A 20070-nucleotide genomic window follows, 5' to 3' on the forward strand; every position below is an offset into this window, starting at 1 on the left:
TGAGAGTAAAGTTGCGGTAGGAACCAGGAAAATGAGCGCGAGATTGTGTTCTCAAGGTGCTGAATCAAGGAGTGGGGGCAGACCACCAAGCTGGACATCACCATGAGAACATTCCTGTGATTCAGGATCTGACATTGTGGCAAATCCTCCAGGGATGGCGATCATGAGGTGCTAGCATAATTCTTGGTGGATCACAAAAGCTATGATCCATACTTAATGAAATTCAAGTGCAGGCATTTCCATGGGAGGTGGTGGAGGAAAGGACCCACAGGCTCAGGGAACTAGGCATGCTAGAGCGAATGTTCTACATAAAGCTAAAACCTCACCAGCCAACCATGATCACAGGAAGTCCTCTGTTTACCAAAGCGACGATGCCTGTGCTTGCGACAGGGGCAGCAGCAGCAGCACGGAGAAGCTCAGCCATGCCCATCACCCTCTGATGGACCTGAGAAATGTAAGATCTCAAAATAATGTAAGCTAGGTACTAGTCCTTAGCTTTCTGGAGGAACATAGGTATAGTTGTTGCAAAGAGTGTTGGAACTGGAGTGACAGCCACAAGGTCTCAACAGGAGATCATTACTAGAACATGGTATTCCTGGAGGCAAGACAGATGGGCTGCCAACAAGGGCATTGTTTAATTTATACAGCCAAAAAAAAAAAAAAAATCAGTGGTGGATAATCAAAGGCAGAGAACAGTATCTCAAAAAAAAAATCACAATCCCTCACTCAGTTTCCAGATCAGATTTAGAATCCACTGGCTGAAGGAGAGGCTAATTCTTGATGAGTAAGGACTATAATACCAGGGCAGATATATTCATCTGTTACTCCCTTGGTACTTAACCAGGGAACTTAGGACTAGTTATTCGGGTAAATGCAATGCAGAAGAAATAGGAATACTCATAACTTTTGAGGATTATTTCATAGTGGGTCCGAATTGAAACTAATACCTGGAGACCCAATGGACCACCATGGCTCCCTATTAAAGTAGAAGCATATAAGGGCTACAAGAGTCCTAGGCAAAGTCTGGCTCTCAGAGGCCCCATTGGCCCATGGACAAAACTGGTGCTCCTTTCCCTCACCTCCAAATGCATAATTGAAAGGAATACCCTTAGTCCTCACATTGATTTTTTTTTTTTTTGACTTCTTGATAAGAACTATTGTGGTAGCAAGGGGCAAGTGGAGGCTTCTGAAGAGTCCAACATCAACAAAAAGAGTAAATCAAAAACAATGCTAAATTCCAGAGGGAATAGGGAAGATTAGTGAAATTTTCAAAGACTTTAAAACTGCAGCAGCCACTGTCATGTTCCCATGTATTTCATCAAGCCAGCCCCTGCAAAACTCAAATAGAACATGACAGGGCAAATAGAACATGAGGGCGGTTGTTTCTTTGCTACAGCAGATTAAAATAGCCTTAGCACTTCAACTAGCAAATTGTTTTCTGCCGTACCTATGAGGAAGGAGAAGCAAATGCCACTTATCAAGTTATAATCTGAAGTGACCTGGATTTTATGAATATTCTGTAAAATATCATATTAAACTACCATATAATTGACATATTGACATCAGATAAGAGAGATGGCTTCTTGGCTTATATTTCATATATACACCAAATTCTAGGGCATAAACCTTAGAGAATAGGTAATAAAACTTATAAAGATTCAGAAGACACCTGATTCCATACAAGATGGAGTAGACTCATTTTCCCTATTCATTCACTAAAGACTCTGGAGATTTTATGTATATATTCTAAAAGATGGAGAAAAGAAGGCAGACCAGGTGGGAATCTCAGGACTCGAGAAATAATATGGCAGTGGCTTTGTTTATTCCCTAATATATCCCAGACTGAGTACTAGAGAAGCCAGCAAGCAAAAAAATGCCAATGGATACAAACAACAACAACAACGAACTGCATGGGTTCATATATTTCACTTTGGGGAAAGGGCACCGGCTGCCCGCTGTGCTCCAGAAGCAGTGGCAGTGGGACTGAGTGACGAGGGGGCAGGGTGGGGTTAAAAACAATTCAGAAGATTAACTGATTACCAGCAAGTTTTAATTGTTATCATTTATGATTTGGTCTTATTGGTTATCTCTCATGCAGACATTAATAATCAGTGGTGATAAGTCGATCATCACATAAGCTTTCTAGGAATACATACATTCTGAGTTGTTCACTCAATGGCAAAAATTCATTTCCATTGACTTCATAACTTAAAAATCAATCAGCCAACTTCAGAAACAAGTGAATTGGAATATCTTAGTCTCATTCAAGTGGAATATTGGGTCCCATTTAATAAACCGAAATGATTTATTCATTAAAGTTAAATTAAATTTCTATTAATTCAAAACAGTGAATAGACCATATGTGATTTTATTAAAATTTTATTTTTTATTGGTAATTGTTTCTTGAATGACAGATAAGTCACTCTGTAGAAAATTAAGACACTGTGGAACTAAGAAATATTTAACTTAAGAAATATTAAAACTCGTGAACAGTGAATGTGAAAATGGACAAAACTCAGGACAAGTTCCGGCTTATGGAAGAGACGAGTGTGGTTCCCTAGCTGCTAAGGGGAAGGTGAGGTTTACAGCAGACTTCTCTTTGCAGCAGTTTCTAACGGCCTCCTCATTCAGTATTTCTTATTCAGAGAACACAATGAGACTGGGTTAAGAACCCTGGCTTCAGCTGCCTGGGTTCTGTAAGAGGCTTGGGAACTTCCCAAGACCAGGATCGAGAGCCATCCCCATCACCTCTGCTCCATGGATGCCTGATTTTAATTCTCTTTTAAGATGCCAGACCCCAAAGCTGATTGCGTGACATAAGCTAGGCGTCATAAACTCTCCAAGGCTGGACAAAAGTACTCATAATGCACGATGCTCCTATGCTGCCCATTGAATCATGTTCACAATCCCACTTTTATGGCACATCACACCAGGATCACATATAATCCTAGAGTATCTTTATTTGTTCTATAATTTAATAGTACACCTATAAAATAATTATACTTATAGCTTTTCTTCATTTATAAACAACAACAAAACAATTAAATACAATTTGAGCCATTATAAAGTAAACTTTGTACATAGAAGAACCCCCAGAAGGAACTTCACACTGCAGCATTTCATATTGCTTCCCTTGCTATACCCTCAACTGGGTTCAAAGAGTGAGCTCATGTTTGTATTCTGTGTGTTCAGAGCTTAATCCTTCCCTTATCTGCTTGGGTTCTGGATTAATAAAATGACAGGGGTTCGCTTTGCAGTTTGGGAAGAGACTGCCTTCCTCTCCCCTGCGAGAGGCACTCCACTGGCCTCTCTCGCAATCCCATGGACCTCCTTCCCTCACAGCGTTTCTGCCGTGTGTTCTGCCTGAGTCTGATTTGAGGTTTTCCACTAAATAAAAATTTCCTGACTTAGGGCGTATATGCCCATTTTTGAAGCCAAGACCCCCTTTGGAACTGTACGTTCTGCTCAGGTCACATGGTGTTAACAGAAGTGACCGAAATGAAGCCTGCGGCACAGAGGCAGGACGTGGATTTGCCTACACAGCACATCCCACCCTATCCTTGCTCTCTAGGTGGGTGTCTCTAGATCCTCCACCACTGTCTCGTGTCAGGTGTCAGGAAGCTTCAGTTCCAAGAGTAGCCCCTCAGGGGGTTCTCACACCCTGAAATCGGGCCTTCCTGAGTCCGCTTGGCAGAGCTCTTGAGACTGAGTGCTTGGGAATGACCCGTGAGGAGTTTTCTGAGTACGCTCATCCCACCAATCAGATTGGGATCTCATTCGCATCTATTAGATTCCACAAACATTCCTCACAGAGAAGCTTTCGGTGGGGCAATTTAACAAAAGGATTCAAAGTATAATTTTGCAGGAAAATAAATTATGTCGACTTCCTTATATCAAGAGACCGCAACATGAAAACCTCAAGTTTATTATAAAAATGAAAGCTGACTTAATGTTTGTCCATCTTTTTTTTTTTTTTTTAGTCCATTCTTTGAAAAGGAAGCTCATTTCTTTCTGTAGGTCATTTCAACTAGATTTTTATTCAATATATTTCAACTTTTATTTTCTCCTACACCACAAAGTGACTCGACTCCTTATATTTTTAAATATTTCTCTCTTAACAGGAAATAGTTTTTGCTTAGTGTCATGGCAGCGAAATAGTATGCTTCTCGCTCCACGTGCGCATGTTAAATATTAAAGAGGCTTTTGAGTTTCAGGTTAACAACTTCTTGGTGAATCCCCCTCCCTAGGCCCATCCATCCCAACCTGTTCCTACAATGAGCTGCAATGCCTTACTATCTTCAACGAAATACTATTCGATGTAAAATCGCAACTCCGCGCGTCTCCCTTCCCAGGCTAAGAATACAGGTACAAAACAGTGAGCTGCCACCAGGCTTTCATTCTAAGTAACACACCTTTGGGGCCATCATCCCCTGCTCTGGTCCTTATTCAGAACGCTGCTGCAAAGCCAGAGTCAAAACAAGTGAAACAATACATGGATAGGTCTATAATACTTTCTAACAGCTCTTTACAACATAGGTCAATTACAAAACCAGCGTTAATATGGAGACCTTTGTGTGTAATAATATTCTAATTGCAGCGATAACAGCATGCACACCAGAGTTCATCTTTAGTACATAAACGGGTGGAGGAAGTGAGGGCGAAGGGGTGGTGGTGGCTGAGGGTGATAACGTGGCTTGCTGTGAGCAAATAAGTCCCCAGGGAAGCCCACTTCGTGACCCAAGTGGCCTAAGTTCTCTTCTTGGGATCAGATTAGGAGAACCCGACAGCTTCATCACAGACCGTGTCCGAATCCGCAGCACAGCAGCGAGAGGTCAGCCCCGGCTCCCCTGCAGGGAAAGCTCCCGCCAGAGGTACACGCCCAGCAGCAGAGGGGTGCGGGGTGCTCAGAAGACTGATGCGTCCTTCACTTCGCGGAGGCGGGGGGCTAGCTGGAGTGCAGGACGAGGCCAGGAGATGCCTTTCCACATGGTGGAAACATCAGTGCGGGCTTCACAGTGCGTCACCTGAGATTCCTCTCCGACGGCTGGGTGGTGTGTGGTGCTTTTCCAGCATCTTCCTTCGGGCCTGAAACAGCCTGGTTTGGGAGGCACAGGTGAAGCCCGGGGTCCGTCAAGAACATCAGCAAAGTTCCACTTGCGGTTCGCGACTGTGACGGGGACACCATCAGCTCCAAGAAACGTGCTCGCTGCCGGGGGCTGAGGGGGCGCAGCAGGCAGCGTGCGGGTGACCGGAGGCCAGGGACAGGGGCAGCGCGCGCGGAGCGGGGTCGTGTCCTGCCCGGGGCGCTCATTGCTTGTCTGAGTCGCTCAGGTTCACGGACATGCACCGGCACTGCTTCACCTTCTGGATTTTTTTGAGTCGGAAGGGAGGGTCCAGCCCGGGGCATTCGAGCTCCACAAGGACCGAGGTGACGCGCTGGGGCTTGCAGAAGGCGCAGGACTGGAAGGACTCCTCCTCCTTCTTCACGTGCCGCGGGATGTAGAAGGAGTTGCACTGGCCGTAGCAGAAGCGGTTGAGCACCGTGCGGCTGCGGCAGCCCTCCTCGCCCACCGTCTGCCGCAGCGGCTGCGTCTTGCACCAGTCACTCTTGAGGTACTTGCGCTCGGTGACCACCAGGGCCTCCTGGCTGGAGGCCAGCACCTCTTTGATTTGGTGCTGCCATCTCTCCGAGGTGTTACTGCTGCCGTCCTTGTAAGGCGACGGGATGGCGCCCGCGGGCCGGTTCTTCCGCGCATCCCCCACCTTCACCAGCACCGCCACCAGCAGCAAGGACAGGAAAAGCTTCCAGAACATCCTGCAATGAGAAAAGAATTAGAGGGGTTGGTTGGGACGGGTGATCGCGTGTGACATCGTTTCCCTTTTAACGTTTTATAGTTTTCTTAGGAGGAGCTGCGGTCAGGTGGGGCGAGGCTGGATGCTGGATGCCCAGGGGCAGCTGGAGATTAGAAATGGTTAAACAGCAAACTTACAGACAGCAATGACGCTGTCCTGAATACTGCTCGAAGGCAAGGAGGTGGACAGAACAGAAAACATCCATACGTTGAATAACTAGAATAGAATAGCAAAGCAAAGGCTGTCAAAATTGGCTCAGGCCAGTTTGCCCGAATATCAGGGATAGTTAACATCCAACATTTCCTGTGTTTCGGTGCATGCCAATTGCTGTCCTAAGTGCTTTACATGTATAGCTCATTTGATCCTCAAAGCAGCTTTCAGATGACATTATTTATTATCCCCACTTTATGGTGAAGGAAACTGAGACCCACAGACGTTGAGGAATTTGCCTGAGGCTGCACAGTTACTAAGTAAAGGCCCAGGATTTAGAGTCAGGCATCTGCCTCCAGAGCCATCAAAATTAAGCATTAGATGTGGATATGATCAGGAAAATTAATAAAAAGCAAAGGAAAGGTGAACATGGTTCACAAGTCTCTTAAAAATGAGTGTAGAAGTTAGAAATGGACATAGATTAGGAAAATTAATATTTGCACTTTGTGCCTCTGTTAATTGTTAACAAATAATAAATAACATTTAACATCTGCACAAAGATATTCAAATAACTCAAATGAGTCATGAACTAGATTCTTGCATGGGAAACCACTACCCAGGTATGAATTAAGATGTGTCCATGGCTGTATGAAAACTGCCTTAGGCCGACGTGATGGTGACCCACATGGATGAATGACTTGGTCCATGACTCGGTCCAGCAAATACTTGATGGTCGGACTAGAGAGAAACTATTCTTACTCTAAACCACGTCTTGTAGAAAGCAAACCAAAGTCTGACTGACATGGACTTCTTTCGAGTTTAAGTCATAGTTTTCATTGTTGTACTTTCATTAATAGCATTGAGGAACAGCAGTACTCCTCAAAAGGTGCTGGATGTTCGCTGTTGTGTTCTATGAGACAGGTGTTACTTCCTTTTACAAGTGGAACTCTCATTTCCACTCTTGTCACCATCGCCATCACCATCATACTCACATTTACACACCCCGTCTCTGTGGAAGTACATGAGACGCTCATTCCTTTAGCATGTGCAACCCAAAATGGCAGGTATATGCATAAGCATATATAATGACTAAATTTTAATATTAAATATATTAAACTTCTTAAATTATTACAGATTTAAACATATTCATGCTAATGATAATAGTTAATATTTATTGGTGCTTGAAACATCAGACACTCTTACTTTCATGTATAAACAATTATCAGTGTTCTACGAAATAGGTATTATTTCCCCCATTTTATGAATGAGAAAATTTATGCATTGAGAGGGTGCATAAATTTCCAAGATCACACCGCTGGTATATTTGAGTATGCATCTTGGCTCCAGGAGAATATAGTTGCCTCTTTGTTAAAAAATAAAAATATTTGCGTTGAAATATCTAAGCTAGACAGATAGCATGATAGGAGGTCAAAAGGTACAAACTTTCCGTTATAAGATAAATAAATTCTGGAGATGTAATGTGCAGCATAAAAACATCTAAGCTAAGCTATTTCCCCGTGTCACTGTTATTAGTCTATGTTTAAGCCACAAGAGTCTTTTGCATGTCACCAGCAGGTGATTCCTTTAGTCATCAAGTATTTGTTGAGTATTTAATCTATAGCAAGCACTATGATAAGCCTTGTGAATTCCAGTAACTCCCCAGAGACAGAGTTCTTCCAGTGTCACGTGAACCCTTGCAAGATCTGCCCTCCTCACCCTGTTCCCGCAGGGCCTTCTCAGCGACTCTCACCTCCTTGCCAGCTTTCTGTTTCTAGAGTGCACTCAGCATTCTTCTGCTCTAGAGCCTTACATTGCCTTTCCCCCAGAATAGTATGGCCTCCAGTGCATGGCCTTCTCCCATGCAGTCTTCAAGTCTTTGCTCAATTATCACCTACTAGTTAGGCCTTAGTGGGCAATTTCCCACAGCCCTGGCATTCACGGTCTCCTTCCCTGCTTTGTTTTACTCCATGACACTTCACACGTTATAAGACAGTATTTAATGATATTTTTTCTTCTTTTTGTATTGTCTGACTCCCCCACTGGCACGTAAGGTCCAAGAGAGAAGACTACCTGTTGTGTTCATTGCTGTAGCACCTGCGTTCAGAACAGTGTCTGGTTCATGAGAGGAACTCAGATATGTGTTGAATGAAATAGGATTACCATTTGTTTCCGTGCCTTCAACGAGCTTGTAATTGAGAAGATAAAGGCATGCAAATGACAATGTGACAGTTACACAGAAACAATGGCACAGGCTCTCCTGGTAGCGATCCTGGAACCAATAATGTCTGAATCACCTGGGATGTTTTAGAATGTACATTCCTGAGTTCTACCCCAAAACGTCTGAATCGGCAGAGCTGGGGCAGAGTTTGAGATCTGTATCTTAAAGAAGTGCTCCAGGCGATTTCACGGCGCCCCAGAGGGTAGTGAAGGAGCGAGGAAAGAGCATCAGCTCTTCCCGGAGAGGGAGCAGGAGATGCTTAGAAAGCATCCCCCTTTTTAAACTATTTTTGGGGTGACATGGATTACTAAAATGATACAAACTAAAAAGCTTCTGCGTAGAAGGCATCTCTTAAGATCCTCCAGATGATGACACTGCCCAAAGTGCAGGAGCCAGGTCAACGTAAGTGACATGGACAAGGAAAGTAAAACAATTAAGATCAGAAGGAGGGAAAAAAAAAAGAGAGATGGTTTTCTTTTTTCTTGTGTAGAAACATTTTGTCCAATACAATTATTGCAATTTTAAGACCGAGTTTTTAAAGAGTTGTTCTCATGCCTCCTTATTTCCACACATGCAGTGTCGTATAAAAATGGCCACACTTCCAGCAGGCTCATGGCAAGCATCGAGTATGAGACTTGCTCAGCTTACACAACTTATTTTATATTTGCAGAATGATTTGTGATCTCAGTAGTCTCTTAAAAATAAAATATGTTGGTTCCATTTTAATAATTTCTGAAATTATTAATGTTCTGAGCAAACACAACCAAAAATTTGCAAGTCCCAGCCAGGAAAGATTTTCAGACTCAGCCTGGTCCTCAACTCCTCGTTCTAGTATCCGCTTCATGTGCATCTTCGATAGGCTCAAAAATGTGTGCTTTCACTCACAGGTCCTAGTTGTCATCAGGGAGAACAGAGCTAAAACATGTTCAGATTGATTTGGGGCAAAAGCTCTTAAGAGTTGACAGTATTAGATATGGTGATTAACAGCATGCATTTCAAACATTTTCAAAACATCTGGCAATCACGCTTAGAAGTTATGCCTCATAAGAACCTAAGAAGAAAAGCAAACTTCCCATTTTCAGGACCTGGAGAGGAGGCTGATTAAAGCTAGGCGACTGCCAGGCTCCTCTCTCTTTCCTTCCCACATCTTATTTCTTTTCTCTTTCACACACAGCAACGGTAAGATTGCCAATATTCTGGAGTCTCAATGTCAGAACATGTAAGAAAGCAAGAGGTATTTTGCAGTGGTGACCGTTAGGCTGAATCCTCTTTGCTTCAAGGATACTAAAGCAATTGAGCCAGCTCTTGCTCACAGCACATAGTCAATTGACCCTTCGTTGGGTGGGGCTCATCTGGGGAGAGAATGTGCATGCCGCTTTCTTTGGTTCTCCAACCACCCATGCAGACACATGTCGGTGGCCCCACCAGGACCTGAATTTAGCACTACAGAGTCCTGCTATGTCCTGAACCACTTTGCTACTCAGAGAAATGACTGGCATACAATTAACCTCTCAGGAATTCTGCCACACCTGCCAGTAAGGACAGCACAAAGATTCTTCTTCCTGCCCTCATATCTGGTGTTTGGCTTGTATCAGAAAAAAAAAAAAAAAAAAAAAAACCAAAAAAAAACCTTGTAAATAAATCCTGTTGGTTTTATGAATGATCTTTGTGGCCTAACAATGTTGTGAACTTATGAGGGTTGCCAGGACTGTAGTTGCTGATGGGCTAAGCAGACTGGGTTGTTCAAAGAGAGAGCTTGTGTTGGCGCCTTCTTCTTAACTGAATGTCCTGGCCTTTGTAGATACCAGAACGAGGGCAGAGCTAGTCCAAAAAAGTCTAGTATTTAGGTAACTATAGAATAACTGGCACTTTCTATCAGCCTTTCTGAGAAGTGTCAAGGGATTCTACAATAGGAGCTAATTTCTAGGAAAGGAGACAGCAGTGCTGAACCATCCTGGCCAAAAGATCTATGTACATGAGCAAAGGTCTAGGGTGCAGCTAAGCTGATGAACTCACTTCAAGTGACCTTGCTGAGTTTTAGAGGTCAGATCAAGCGGTGCTGGGCTGTTCATGAGTGGTGAATGGGGTGGGGCTCAAACATTTTCTGTGACCTAAGAATTCTAGGGCATCCTTGGAAGATTGAAGGGATGTACCCCAGGGCTGAACCTAGGATAGACTTGTTCCCACAGCCCAAGTAAAAACAGAATCAAATTAAATTAAAAAAAAAAAACCTCCAATCCTCTGTCTCCCCCCAACAATGTTAGAATTCAGAGATTATTTTTATGAGTTTTACTACTAGAACCTCAACAACTAGAGATATTTCATTCGTGACTTGGATTCTTGGGCTGGGAGGGTAGAGTTTAGCTCCCCAGCTAGATACAAATGTTCCTTTGCCCCTGGATCATTCTTTTAGCGAAAGATAGGTTGTCTGCCGAAGCCACTTACCTTGAGCAACTATAATCTGTGGCAAGCTATGTCCTACACGCTAAAACCAACCTGAAGTTGTTTTTGTTCTTGAAGACTACTGAACACAGCCATGCCTACTCACCTACCTCTTGTCTGTGGCTGCTTCTGTGCTGCAAGGACTAGTGAGTAGTGGAGACAGACCATACTGCCCATCAAGTCAAAAATATTTACTATCTGGCCTTTCACAGAAAAATTTTGCCAAATTCTGCTCCAAACTTTTCCTATCCAATCCAGTCATTGTCTTCCCTTTAGCTTTGGGCTCTTTTGCTAGAAAAGTAGCTTTGAATTTTAAAATTTCTAACCGTGAAACATTTCAAACATAGAGCAAGAGAGAACATATAACAGACCCTTTGTACCTACCACCAAGATTAAAACAATATTAACATTTCTCGTCTTTATTTTAAAAGAAATAAAACAACATAGATACGGCTAAAATTCCACCCTCCCATCCTTCTCCTACCCTCGCTGGGATAAACAACATCCTACAGTTGGTAAATGTCATTTCTTTGATGCTTTTCCACTTTTACTGCTTATGTATTGTTTATTAGCATGTGTTTGTGCGTGTGTATTTGACCTTTAGATAGATAGCACAGCATTCTTCTTTTGAAAATGTTTAATTCAAAAATAAGTACTTGAGATTTTATACATATAGATATTTTTAGGAGTCTATTCATCGTCACTAATGAATATTAAAACACAGTTTATGCATTCGTCATACCGAGAGACAGTTGATTCTGCATTTTCACTATTGCGAGTAGTGTTGCACTAAACATTTTTGTGTTTATTTATGACCAGCTGTTAGTGCTTCTAGAGGAGACACCAAGAAGTGGGATGCTGGGTCCCAGCATATGTACAACTTGAGCTTAACTAAGTTTTGCCAAGTTACTTTCCAAGAGCTTCTACCAGTGTTCTCTCCCCTGGGTAACATGTGAGTCCCTGCTGTTGCACATACTTGCTAACTCTTTGTGTTACCAAATGTATTACCTTTTGCCTATCTGGAAATTTTGATATGATATATTATTATCATTACTTTACTTTCATCTCTCTGATTATACCAAGCTCATATGCAGTTGTTGTATGCTGAAAAAGAATGACTGCAGCTTATTCTAAGTTAAAGAAAGAAACTAAAATGTTGGAAAGGAAGGATAATAAGTACTAACTATAAATCTTCTGAACTGTCATGAGAAGAATAGGAAGTAGCTTGCAATTTTAAAGCAGTATAATCAAGGCATCCCATGTGACTCAGTATGAAATGTAAAGGGATTCATTTACTTTTCCAAGGGACATTGACTATCATTTTGTTTCAAGAGAAGTTTATTTTCATCTGAAAAAATTATATTAAAAAAAATGTTTTCAACCAAAAAAGTGATTCTATCCTTACTTACTTCGACTTCTGGTTAGCAAGAGTATCATTTAGGAATTTGTTGTAATCAGAGTTCTTGATCTTTGAAAAAGATTGTTAGGATAAACTCAGTCTGGGAAATGTAACACTGAGGCAGGATGGCAGCAAAGCATTAAGTCGAGTTAAAAAAATGGATGGGAAAGCTCTGTCAAATCTGTAAGATTATATATACGTGGTAGCTTTTCTCCAGAGCAGGACCACTTGGGAAATGGGGGTGAGAACACACATGGTTTCTGAGACCAGAGCTGCCCATCTCTCAGCCCAGTATGACTCACTTCCTGGGTTCTCTGGGTTCCCCTCTGTAAAATGGTGTTAATGCAACTTGACGCCCCCTGTTTCATGTTGCTGTTGTAAAGAATGTAGCTCTGAAATCAAGTCATAGGCTAAAGTCTCTCAGTAAAAAGGACCAAGAGTTTTATTTGAAAGGAAGAAATTATGAGCGATCCATTAAGGATTTTATAGCCAATGATGTTGTCTGCAGCCATTTGGCTAAACCTTTTGTTTTGTTTGGTTTGGTTTTCAAATTAAGATTTTAGGATGTTGCTCAAAGGCCCCATCATGCTGCAGTGGCTCAGCCCTCTGCAATCCCTTTCATCACCCTCTCCTGGGGCAGCCTTGTGAGTTCAGGGAGAGCTTTGAGAACGGCAGCCTCCCACCTCCCTGAGAGCAGGGTATAGATTTTCTGTATATGTGTACATGAAAATTAAAGAGGCTTGTCTAGAATGCCTTGAGCAAAAAAACAAAACAAAACAAAAACAAACAAACAAAACAAACAAACGAAAAATCCTGCCTATATACTCCATCAACTCTTCCTGTTCATTCTCTACTTCAAACTACTTGTACGATAGTGCGTAGGATAGGTGGCAGAACACACAGTAAAGCTTGACAAAACTGTGTGCCCCCTTTTTACTTCCTCTGGAATTCATGACCAAAGAATTTTTTTTTCCTTTTTCTCTCTTCACTCTTTCTGTCTCTTTTCCTATTTTTTTCTTTTTCTGTCTTTCTCTAAAAGATTGGTGTTCCCCAAAGATATTTTTCATAACCTTGTTTTCTCATTCCTTACATTCTTACTAAGAATTTTATTTGTGCCTGACTTCAGCCACTAGCTATCTGCTCATGACTCCCAGGACCCTAAACCTAACTGGCTACTAAGCATTCCCTAAATGTCCCGCAGGCATCCCATATTCTATATGTTCCAAATTTCATCCTGTTTTCTCACTCACCTCCTCTTCTGACAGTTCATATCCCAATGAACAGCACAACATTTATCCTTTCACCAAAACCAGAGAGCTGAGAGGCATGCAGACCCTGTTAATATCTAAGAGCCGATGTCCCCATTACTTCTTGCTAAAAGAAACATAATTTCATTCAGGTATTGGAGTCCAAATCTTTACAGGCCCTTCTACATACTACAGAGTAGACAGTTGATTGGTCCAGGACAATGAGCTATTCCACTCTCCTTGGGAGCAATTGATTTAGGTATAGACAAGGATATACTGTAACTGCTAAGATGTGAGGGACAGCCTCGGGAGAAGGAGAGGTGTCAGGAGTCGTTATTGTTCTGATTTTGGTTGTGGTTATGCAAGGGTTTTATGACTGAAGATATGGCAGCCACCATCAGGGCGCAAGTATGAGATGAAAGTCAAATCTTTGCAGGATAGAAAAATGAAAAGCAATCAAATGCTTGATTATGAATTAACCATATACTAAGGAAATATGTTCACATAAACAGATTATCATAGAAATATGTTTTTAATAGCAATAAATGTCTCGATTTCTTAAAATTTTTCTAACTGTGAAAAATCATACAGTGATCAAAAATTTATTTTTGTTGATACGTCATCTGACAATTTAATTAGATCCTCGATTTAAAGCAAATTATTGGAAATAACCTAACTTGTACAAAGATTTATTTATTAGTCTTTTGCTTTTTGTGAGAACACCAATATTTAGAATTCTCCTTTTAGTTGGTGCCCTGGAGCCTTTGTTACACCTTGGGCAATACCCACAGTAAAAGTAGATAGGATGGGAGCAATATGAGAGAAAACTGAGTCAGGAAAGGAGAATCTGCTTGTCCCATTGTAGATACCTTCCCGGGAAGGTCTCTTAGAAGAGAAGGAACAAATGGAGGCTGAGGACTTGAATACCGATTCCTCCAAAACTACCCTTAATCACACAACCTTTGGAAAGTCTTCCATAACTCCCAGGACCTATGTCAGTTTGAAGATCATTTACCAAGAAGAGTTGCTGGAGTAGTTAAGATGAAAGATGACAAAGAACATCTTTCCTTACTATATATTGTATACATAATATAGTCATAGACACACACATGCATGTATACACACAAACGCACTCACACGCACATACACACGCACTCTCACACACACATACTCATACTCACACAGAAGAAAATCTCTGCTGAATCTTGTCTCTTCCTGGTAACAAGTAGTATCCATTTATAAACAACAAACAAAAATCTCCATGTATAGGTCATCTTTTTAACAGAGGTAAATAATTGACATTTACATTTTGTATTTAATAACTGCTTACTAATTTGTAACATTTTTATAGTATTTTGACCAAATACTATTTAATGAGTAATCGGTCCAGAGGAAAAATTTAAATACTTAAAGTTTTATGGCAACAGAGTTAAAATGAAAACATATGCATATTCTTTGTCACAGAAATGAAAGAGTGAAAAATAAGGGAGAGCTGGGAAAGTTTTATGGGCAGGACTAGAGTAAATATGAATTCAAGAGAAAATGTAAATTTTTCTTTAAAGAATTATTTCTATGTGTATTTTTAAAACTGTATAATAGTGGGCATAAAATATCCATAGTATTTAGCTACTATGATATTTAGATTCCCCTGGAGACATTAAAAAAGAGTATTGAAACTATTTTATTTTAAAACATCAATTTGCAAAATTATTTATATTTTGTCATATCCACAGCAAATTTTAGATGTCAATTAAAAAGTCTGTGAGAGGTTATATAGATTGAGAACTAAAAATGTTTAGAGAATAGCACATTAAATATTGAAGTATACTATTCTATCATATTATTATTTCTAAGCATGAGAATTGTGTTAATGATATTGGGCAAAAAGAATAATCCATCCTTGAATTATTTTATACACAAAAATTTTATGGCTGCAAGTTAACATTATGAAGAAAGACCTCAGGCTTTGTTTCTCTCCTATTTGTATACTTATGTCTCTCAAATTCTGCAACCTTTCTTTCCTGACAGTTTTTCAAAACACTCTGTTGGCTAATGGGTCCATAGAGATCTGGAAAGTCCCATATTAAGTAATTTAATTGAAATAAGAAGTCCGGTTCGTTTGGTGTTAAGTCCTATGTACTCTGGTTTATTCAAGCCAGATACTATTGACAACCAATGCTGAATTCAGACAAATTGGAGGGCAAATTCAGGGCTCTTGACCAAAGAAAACAAATATAACTAGAGACAACCAAGAGACTTAAAACATACCAATGAACATGGAGTCATGGAAAAAGTTTTTTAAAAAGTGTTGAAAACCTATTTAAAATGAATAGTAATACCAAAAACAGTCTCTATGTATGAGCCTATAATACACAGCACTTTTACTAATGATGTAAGCATTAATTGATTTAATCATTCATTCTATATATTCCATGAACTTTACTAGGGCTTGGGATACAAAGATGAATAAGACATTGACTTCATGCCAGGAATGAGATAAGTAAACAAGACATTAACCCTGTGCGTAGGAGACTAGTTAATTGGTTATTTGAGTAATTCATGAACGAAAGGATGTGGGCCTAAACTAATGTGGAGTAATAAGGACATAAACATTTTAGATATTTGGACTTTAACATGTTGAAGTGATTGAATGGACATTAGGATGAAGAAGACGAGGATGAGGCTGGAGCTGGCTGGCATTCACCACAGCAGAGAATAAATGAGGAAGAGCTGTTTGGCAGCAGGCGAGACCCTCGGGCACAAGTAAAGAAAGATGCTGGTAGATGATGGGCCTCAGAGGGTGACTCTGAAGTGATTTCTCTTATCTGGGGACAGTAAGATCACTCTGAGGTAGAGTTAAGAGGAGAAGTTAAGGGACCGAGGGTGGAACTCTGGGGACACAAGCTTTTCGAGGAGGCAAGAAACAGAAATCTACACAAGTGGCCAGAGACAGGCAGAATAGCCAAGGTTGTCATAAGTCAGGTGAGGTAAAGGCCGAAACACGGGATCGATGGAGGCAATCCTGGCTGGAGGACTTTCAGAGACACGCTGGGGTGGGAACGAGATTACAGAGGGAAAGGGGTAAAGATAATGTGTAATGAGTCATGTTTATTATGCTTTGAAATGTGCTGATAAACCATAATTCATCAAGCTTTCCAAATATTTGATTCACTCTGAGTGAGGTAAATGGAATAACTGGAGAGGATAGAAATTACTTTCCGAACCACAACACGAGTAACCCAATAATATCACCCTGAAAGGCCAATCATGAGGCAAGTGCTGAGTGGATGTCTGGGCTTGACATTTCTAAACTTTTTCTGAGATTTCCCTTGGTTTGAAAATCATTCATCTGCCAAAATACCTAACTTACTACTCCTCTACAAAGGAAAATGCCATCAGAGTAGAGACCACATCTGTTTTAATCACCACCATATATCTTTGCAGCTCAGCACAGGTCCTGGTCCAGCATAGATGACTAATCAATACTTATTGAATAAATGAATAAATAGCTAATATTTTAAAGAAATTACAAATGTTGTATTTGCTAGTATTCAAAGAGCCAGAGTACAACTGATATTTGAGAAGGGAAAAGCCTGGGAGGTAGAGATCATTCCTTTGCCTTTTATTTGGAAAATAAAGCAAATTTAAGTGTACCATTCATGCAGCAAATATTTACTGAGTGCACATGTGCCCATGATATGTTTGGTGTCCATTCTGCTTTTTATAACTCTCTGTTTACATCTTTCCTCGGATCAGCCTAATTATAAATAATGTAAATAAAAAAGACTTCTACAAAACTTTTGAAGTATTTGTAGGGAATGTTTCTTGTTAACATCAAACAAAACCAGTTATACCTTAAGCCAAGCTTATCAAAATTTTCTAGCATACTATTTTCAAACATAAGCATGGCACATTTTTCTATAGAGCAAGTTCTATGAATAATATCTATTATTTGTATTTAAAAAATCAATACAGGACTCTTTTTCTTTAATAAGTGGTCTTTAAACTTCATTATAAATTAGACATACCTGGGCATGTGTTAAAAATGTAGATCCTAGGACTAAAAGCAGAAAATCTGATTTTAAGGTTTGGGCTAGAACCTGAGAAATAGCATTTTTAATAAGCACTTCCTAAACACAATCTAAATTATTTGTTTATAATATAATGATCTGGACTCTGGTCCACTGATGAGGGCAAACTTCATTAATTATATCCTCATTAATAAGGACCAGAGGCTAATCTTTTTTCTTTGAGCAAGTCCCTATGTTTAGAGTAGATGAGTTCAATGGTTTGTGACAGGAAGATGTGAGGGAGATTATTTTCAGGTAATGGTGATGTGTGTTTCCACTTAGGATGCCTTCCTTCACAAGCCTATGTGTTGTGGCTTCTGCAGCTCCATGGAGAGCAATGTGGAGAGAAGACATCCCTGTATAGGGCCCGAGGAGAGAGTCTGAACCAGGCATCTGAACCAGGCACCTGGCCCACAGTGACAGGAGGTTCCTGCCCAGGAACCAGATCATCCGATTTTCATGAGCTGCCTGCCCCTCTCTCCTTCCAGGTCATGGAGTTTGGGTCTCTTTTAGGCAACACAGATTGAGAGTTTACAAGGTCAAGAGGATCCATAGCAGGTATCTATTATGAAGAAAGGGGCCATATAAGGAATTGAAGATATTTAACACAAAGAAAATCATAGGTATTTGGCAAAGGCACTTGAGATGGAATAGTGGTAAAGTGTCGAAGGGGCATAGTTTCTGAGACTTGCAGTCAAATATTTGAAAGGCTGTCATGTGAAAGCCACAATGAAGCCCTTTCTGGGCTACTCCAGAGTAGGCTGGGGCCAGTGAGCCGGGGAGCCAGGGGAACCCCAATACGATTTTTTTAAATAACAGCTGTAGCTCTTTAAAAGTGAATGGTATTTAGAACATGTAAAAAATCCACAGAGACTGAGCACAGATTGGCGGCAGTCAGAGTCTGGGAGTCGGGGGAGGGACAGAGACCTGTTTCTTAATGGAGACAAGACTTCCTTTGGGTGCAATTAAGATGTTTTGGATCTACATTGAGCTAGTGGTTGCACAACTTTGTGAATGTACTAAATGCTATTGAATTGTACCCTTTAAAATGGATAGTTTTATGTTATGTGAATTTTTTCTCAATAAAAAAGAGGAATTAATATAAAACCTATTTATGACAAAATTCAATTTAACCATAAATCAATAAAAATCAAATATTGTTCTCAAAAACTAAAAAAACTGTGTGATTGATTCATAGCACATTAAGCCCTTTTCAGAGAAGAAAATATATAAATGAAGGTTTTGTGATTATTCTTCAAGCATGTAAAAGAGACATCTGCCTTGGGTGGAAAGTAGCACTATGTATGATCCAAGTTAACTTGCTTTTCTTTTTTAAAAATAACCCTTATATCTTTAAAATAATAATTTAGTTTTGGTTACAAAAATACTGCTTGCTATTTGTAGAAAATTCTGAGAATTCAGAAAACATTAAAGAGAAATAGAAGTAATTTACAGTGACCATATAATCTTCTAATACATATGTGTTAGGTCGTGTCCAGTTTTCAACTTTGTAAGTAATACTGATGTGAACATTATATGTCAAATACTTAGTAATAAGGAAAATTTTGACATCAAGTGGGCCAACAGATATACATTAATATAAAATATTTAGAAAGTGATTTTCCTAGATAACTTACTAACAGGCAAATAGAATAATTCTGGAAATTGTGACTGAAATTTCCTTCTATATTCCTATGATTAAGGCCCTTTCCCTCATCACAATTAATTGTTGATTAATATTGATCAGAGATTCTTGAAATGTGGCACCCTGACAAGCAGCATCAACATCACCTGGAAATTCATTAGAAATGCAAATTTTTCCTCCCACTTCCACTCCCAGATCTACTGAATCAGAAACTTTAGGGATTAGATGAGGGGCTTTAGGGCCCAGCAATCTGTAAGCCTTCTAGATGACTCTGAGTTTTTTCATACATGAGCTTTCTTGTTACATAACTTATGGGCAGAGTGTGTTAATGATATGTATTTTTAATAATTAAATGCAATTACTTTGCTCCTTGCTAATTGCAATGCATTTCTCACTTCTCTGACACATTGATTTAAAAAGCGATACATCTAAGATACTACTTGTTTTAATGTTTTAAGCAGTGTATACAAAGAAATGTCTTAAGAATCATTTCATATAAAGTTTTCATGTAAAATATATTCATAGTTCATTTTGTTGATAGAATTTATTGAAAATTTTTAAGTTACTGTTCAAAAAACTAAGGCTCTGATATTAGTAGAAGTTTAATATTCTTTATAATCCCAGCTACTCTGCCCGAACTCACCATTAAGATGCTCCACTGCAGCATTTTCACCTGGACATAAATTCATTCATTCTCAACAAATACTAGTTGTGAACTTCCCAGGTACTGTTGTAGGCCACAAGAACAAGAGATATAGTAGATGTGGTCCTGCCCCTTAAGGAAGTTATATTCTAGTGAAGGTGCATAAATAATAAACTAACAAGTGGTGCAAAACAAAGATATTTTTAGATAGCAAGAAATGCTATGAAGAACATAAACCAGGATGACAGGAGAGAGAGTGACTTAGGCTAGGATGTCATTAGATTGAATGGGTAAGGAGGGCCTCCCTGAGGAAGGTATACAACCTGAGACCTGAATAACAAGAAGTTATACTGTGATTTCAGGGAAGAGGGAACAACCAGCATAGGAATGAACTGAGATGAGA

At 40.1% G+C, this 20070-nt stretch overlaps 1 protein-coding gene across 4 annotated transcripts in view; it reads right to left on the reverse strand.

The window, feature by feature from the left end:
* Window positions 1-3962: 3962 nt before the first annotated feature.
* The window catches only part of GREM2 (gremlin 2, DAN family BMP antagonist), a 133983-nt gene continuing 117875 nt past the window's right edge, over window positions 3963-20070 (reverse strand). For all 4 annotated transcript variants that reach the window (XM_039883193.1, XM_039883194.1, XM_039883195.1 and 1 more), the window contains one exon: window positions 3963-5815. In XM_039883193.1, the coding sequence (XP_039739127.1) occupies window positions 5308-5815 (508 nt within the window). In that variant the 3' untranslated portion in view covers window positions 3963-5307. The remainder of the gene's footprint in view (window positions 5816-20070) is intronic.

This window comes from Pteropus medius, unplaced genomic scaffold, assembly GCF_902729225.1.
Source record: "Pteropus medius unplaced genomic scaffold, Ma_sr-lr_union100, whole genome shotgun sequence".
NCBI classification, from domain to species: Eukaryota; Metazoa; Chordata; class Mammalia; order Chiroptera; family Pteropodidae; genus Pteropus; species Pteropus medius.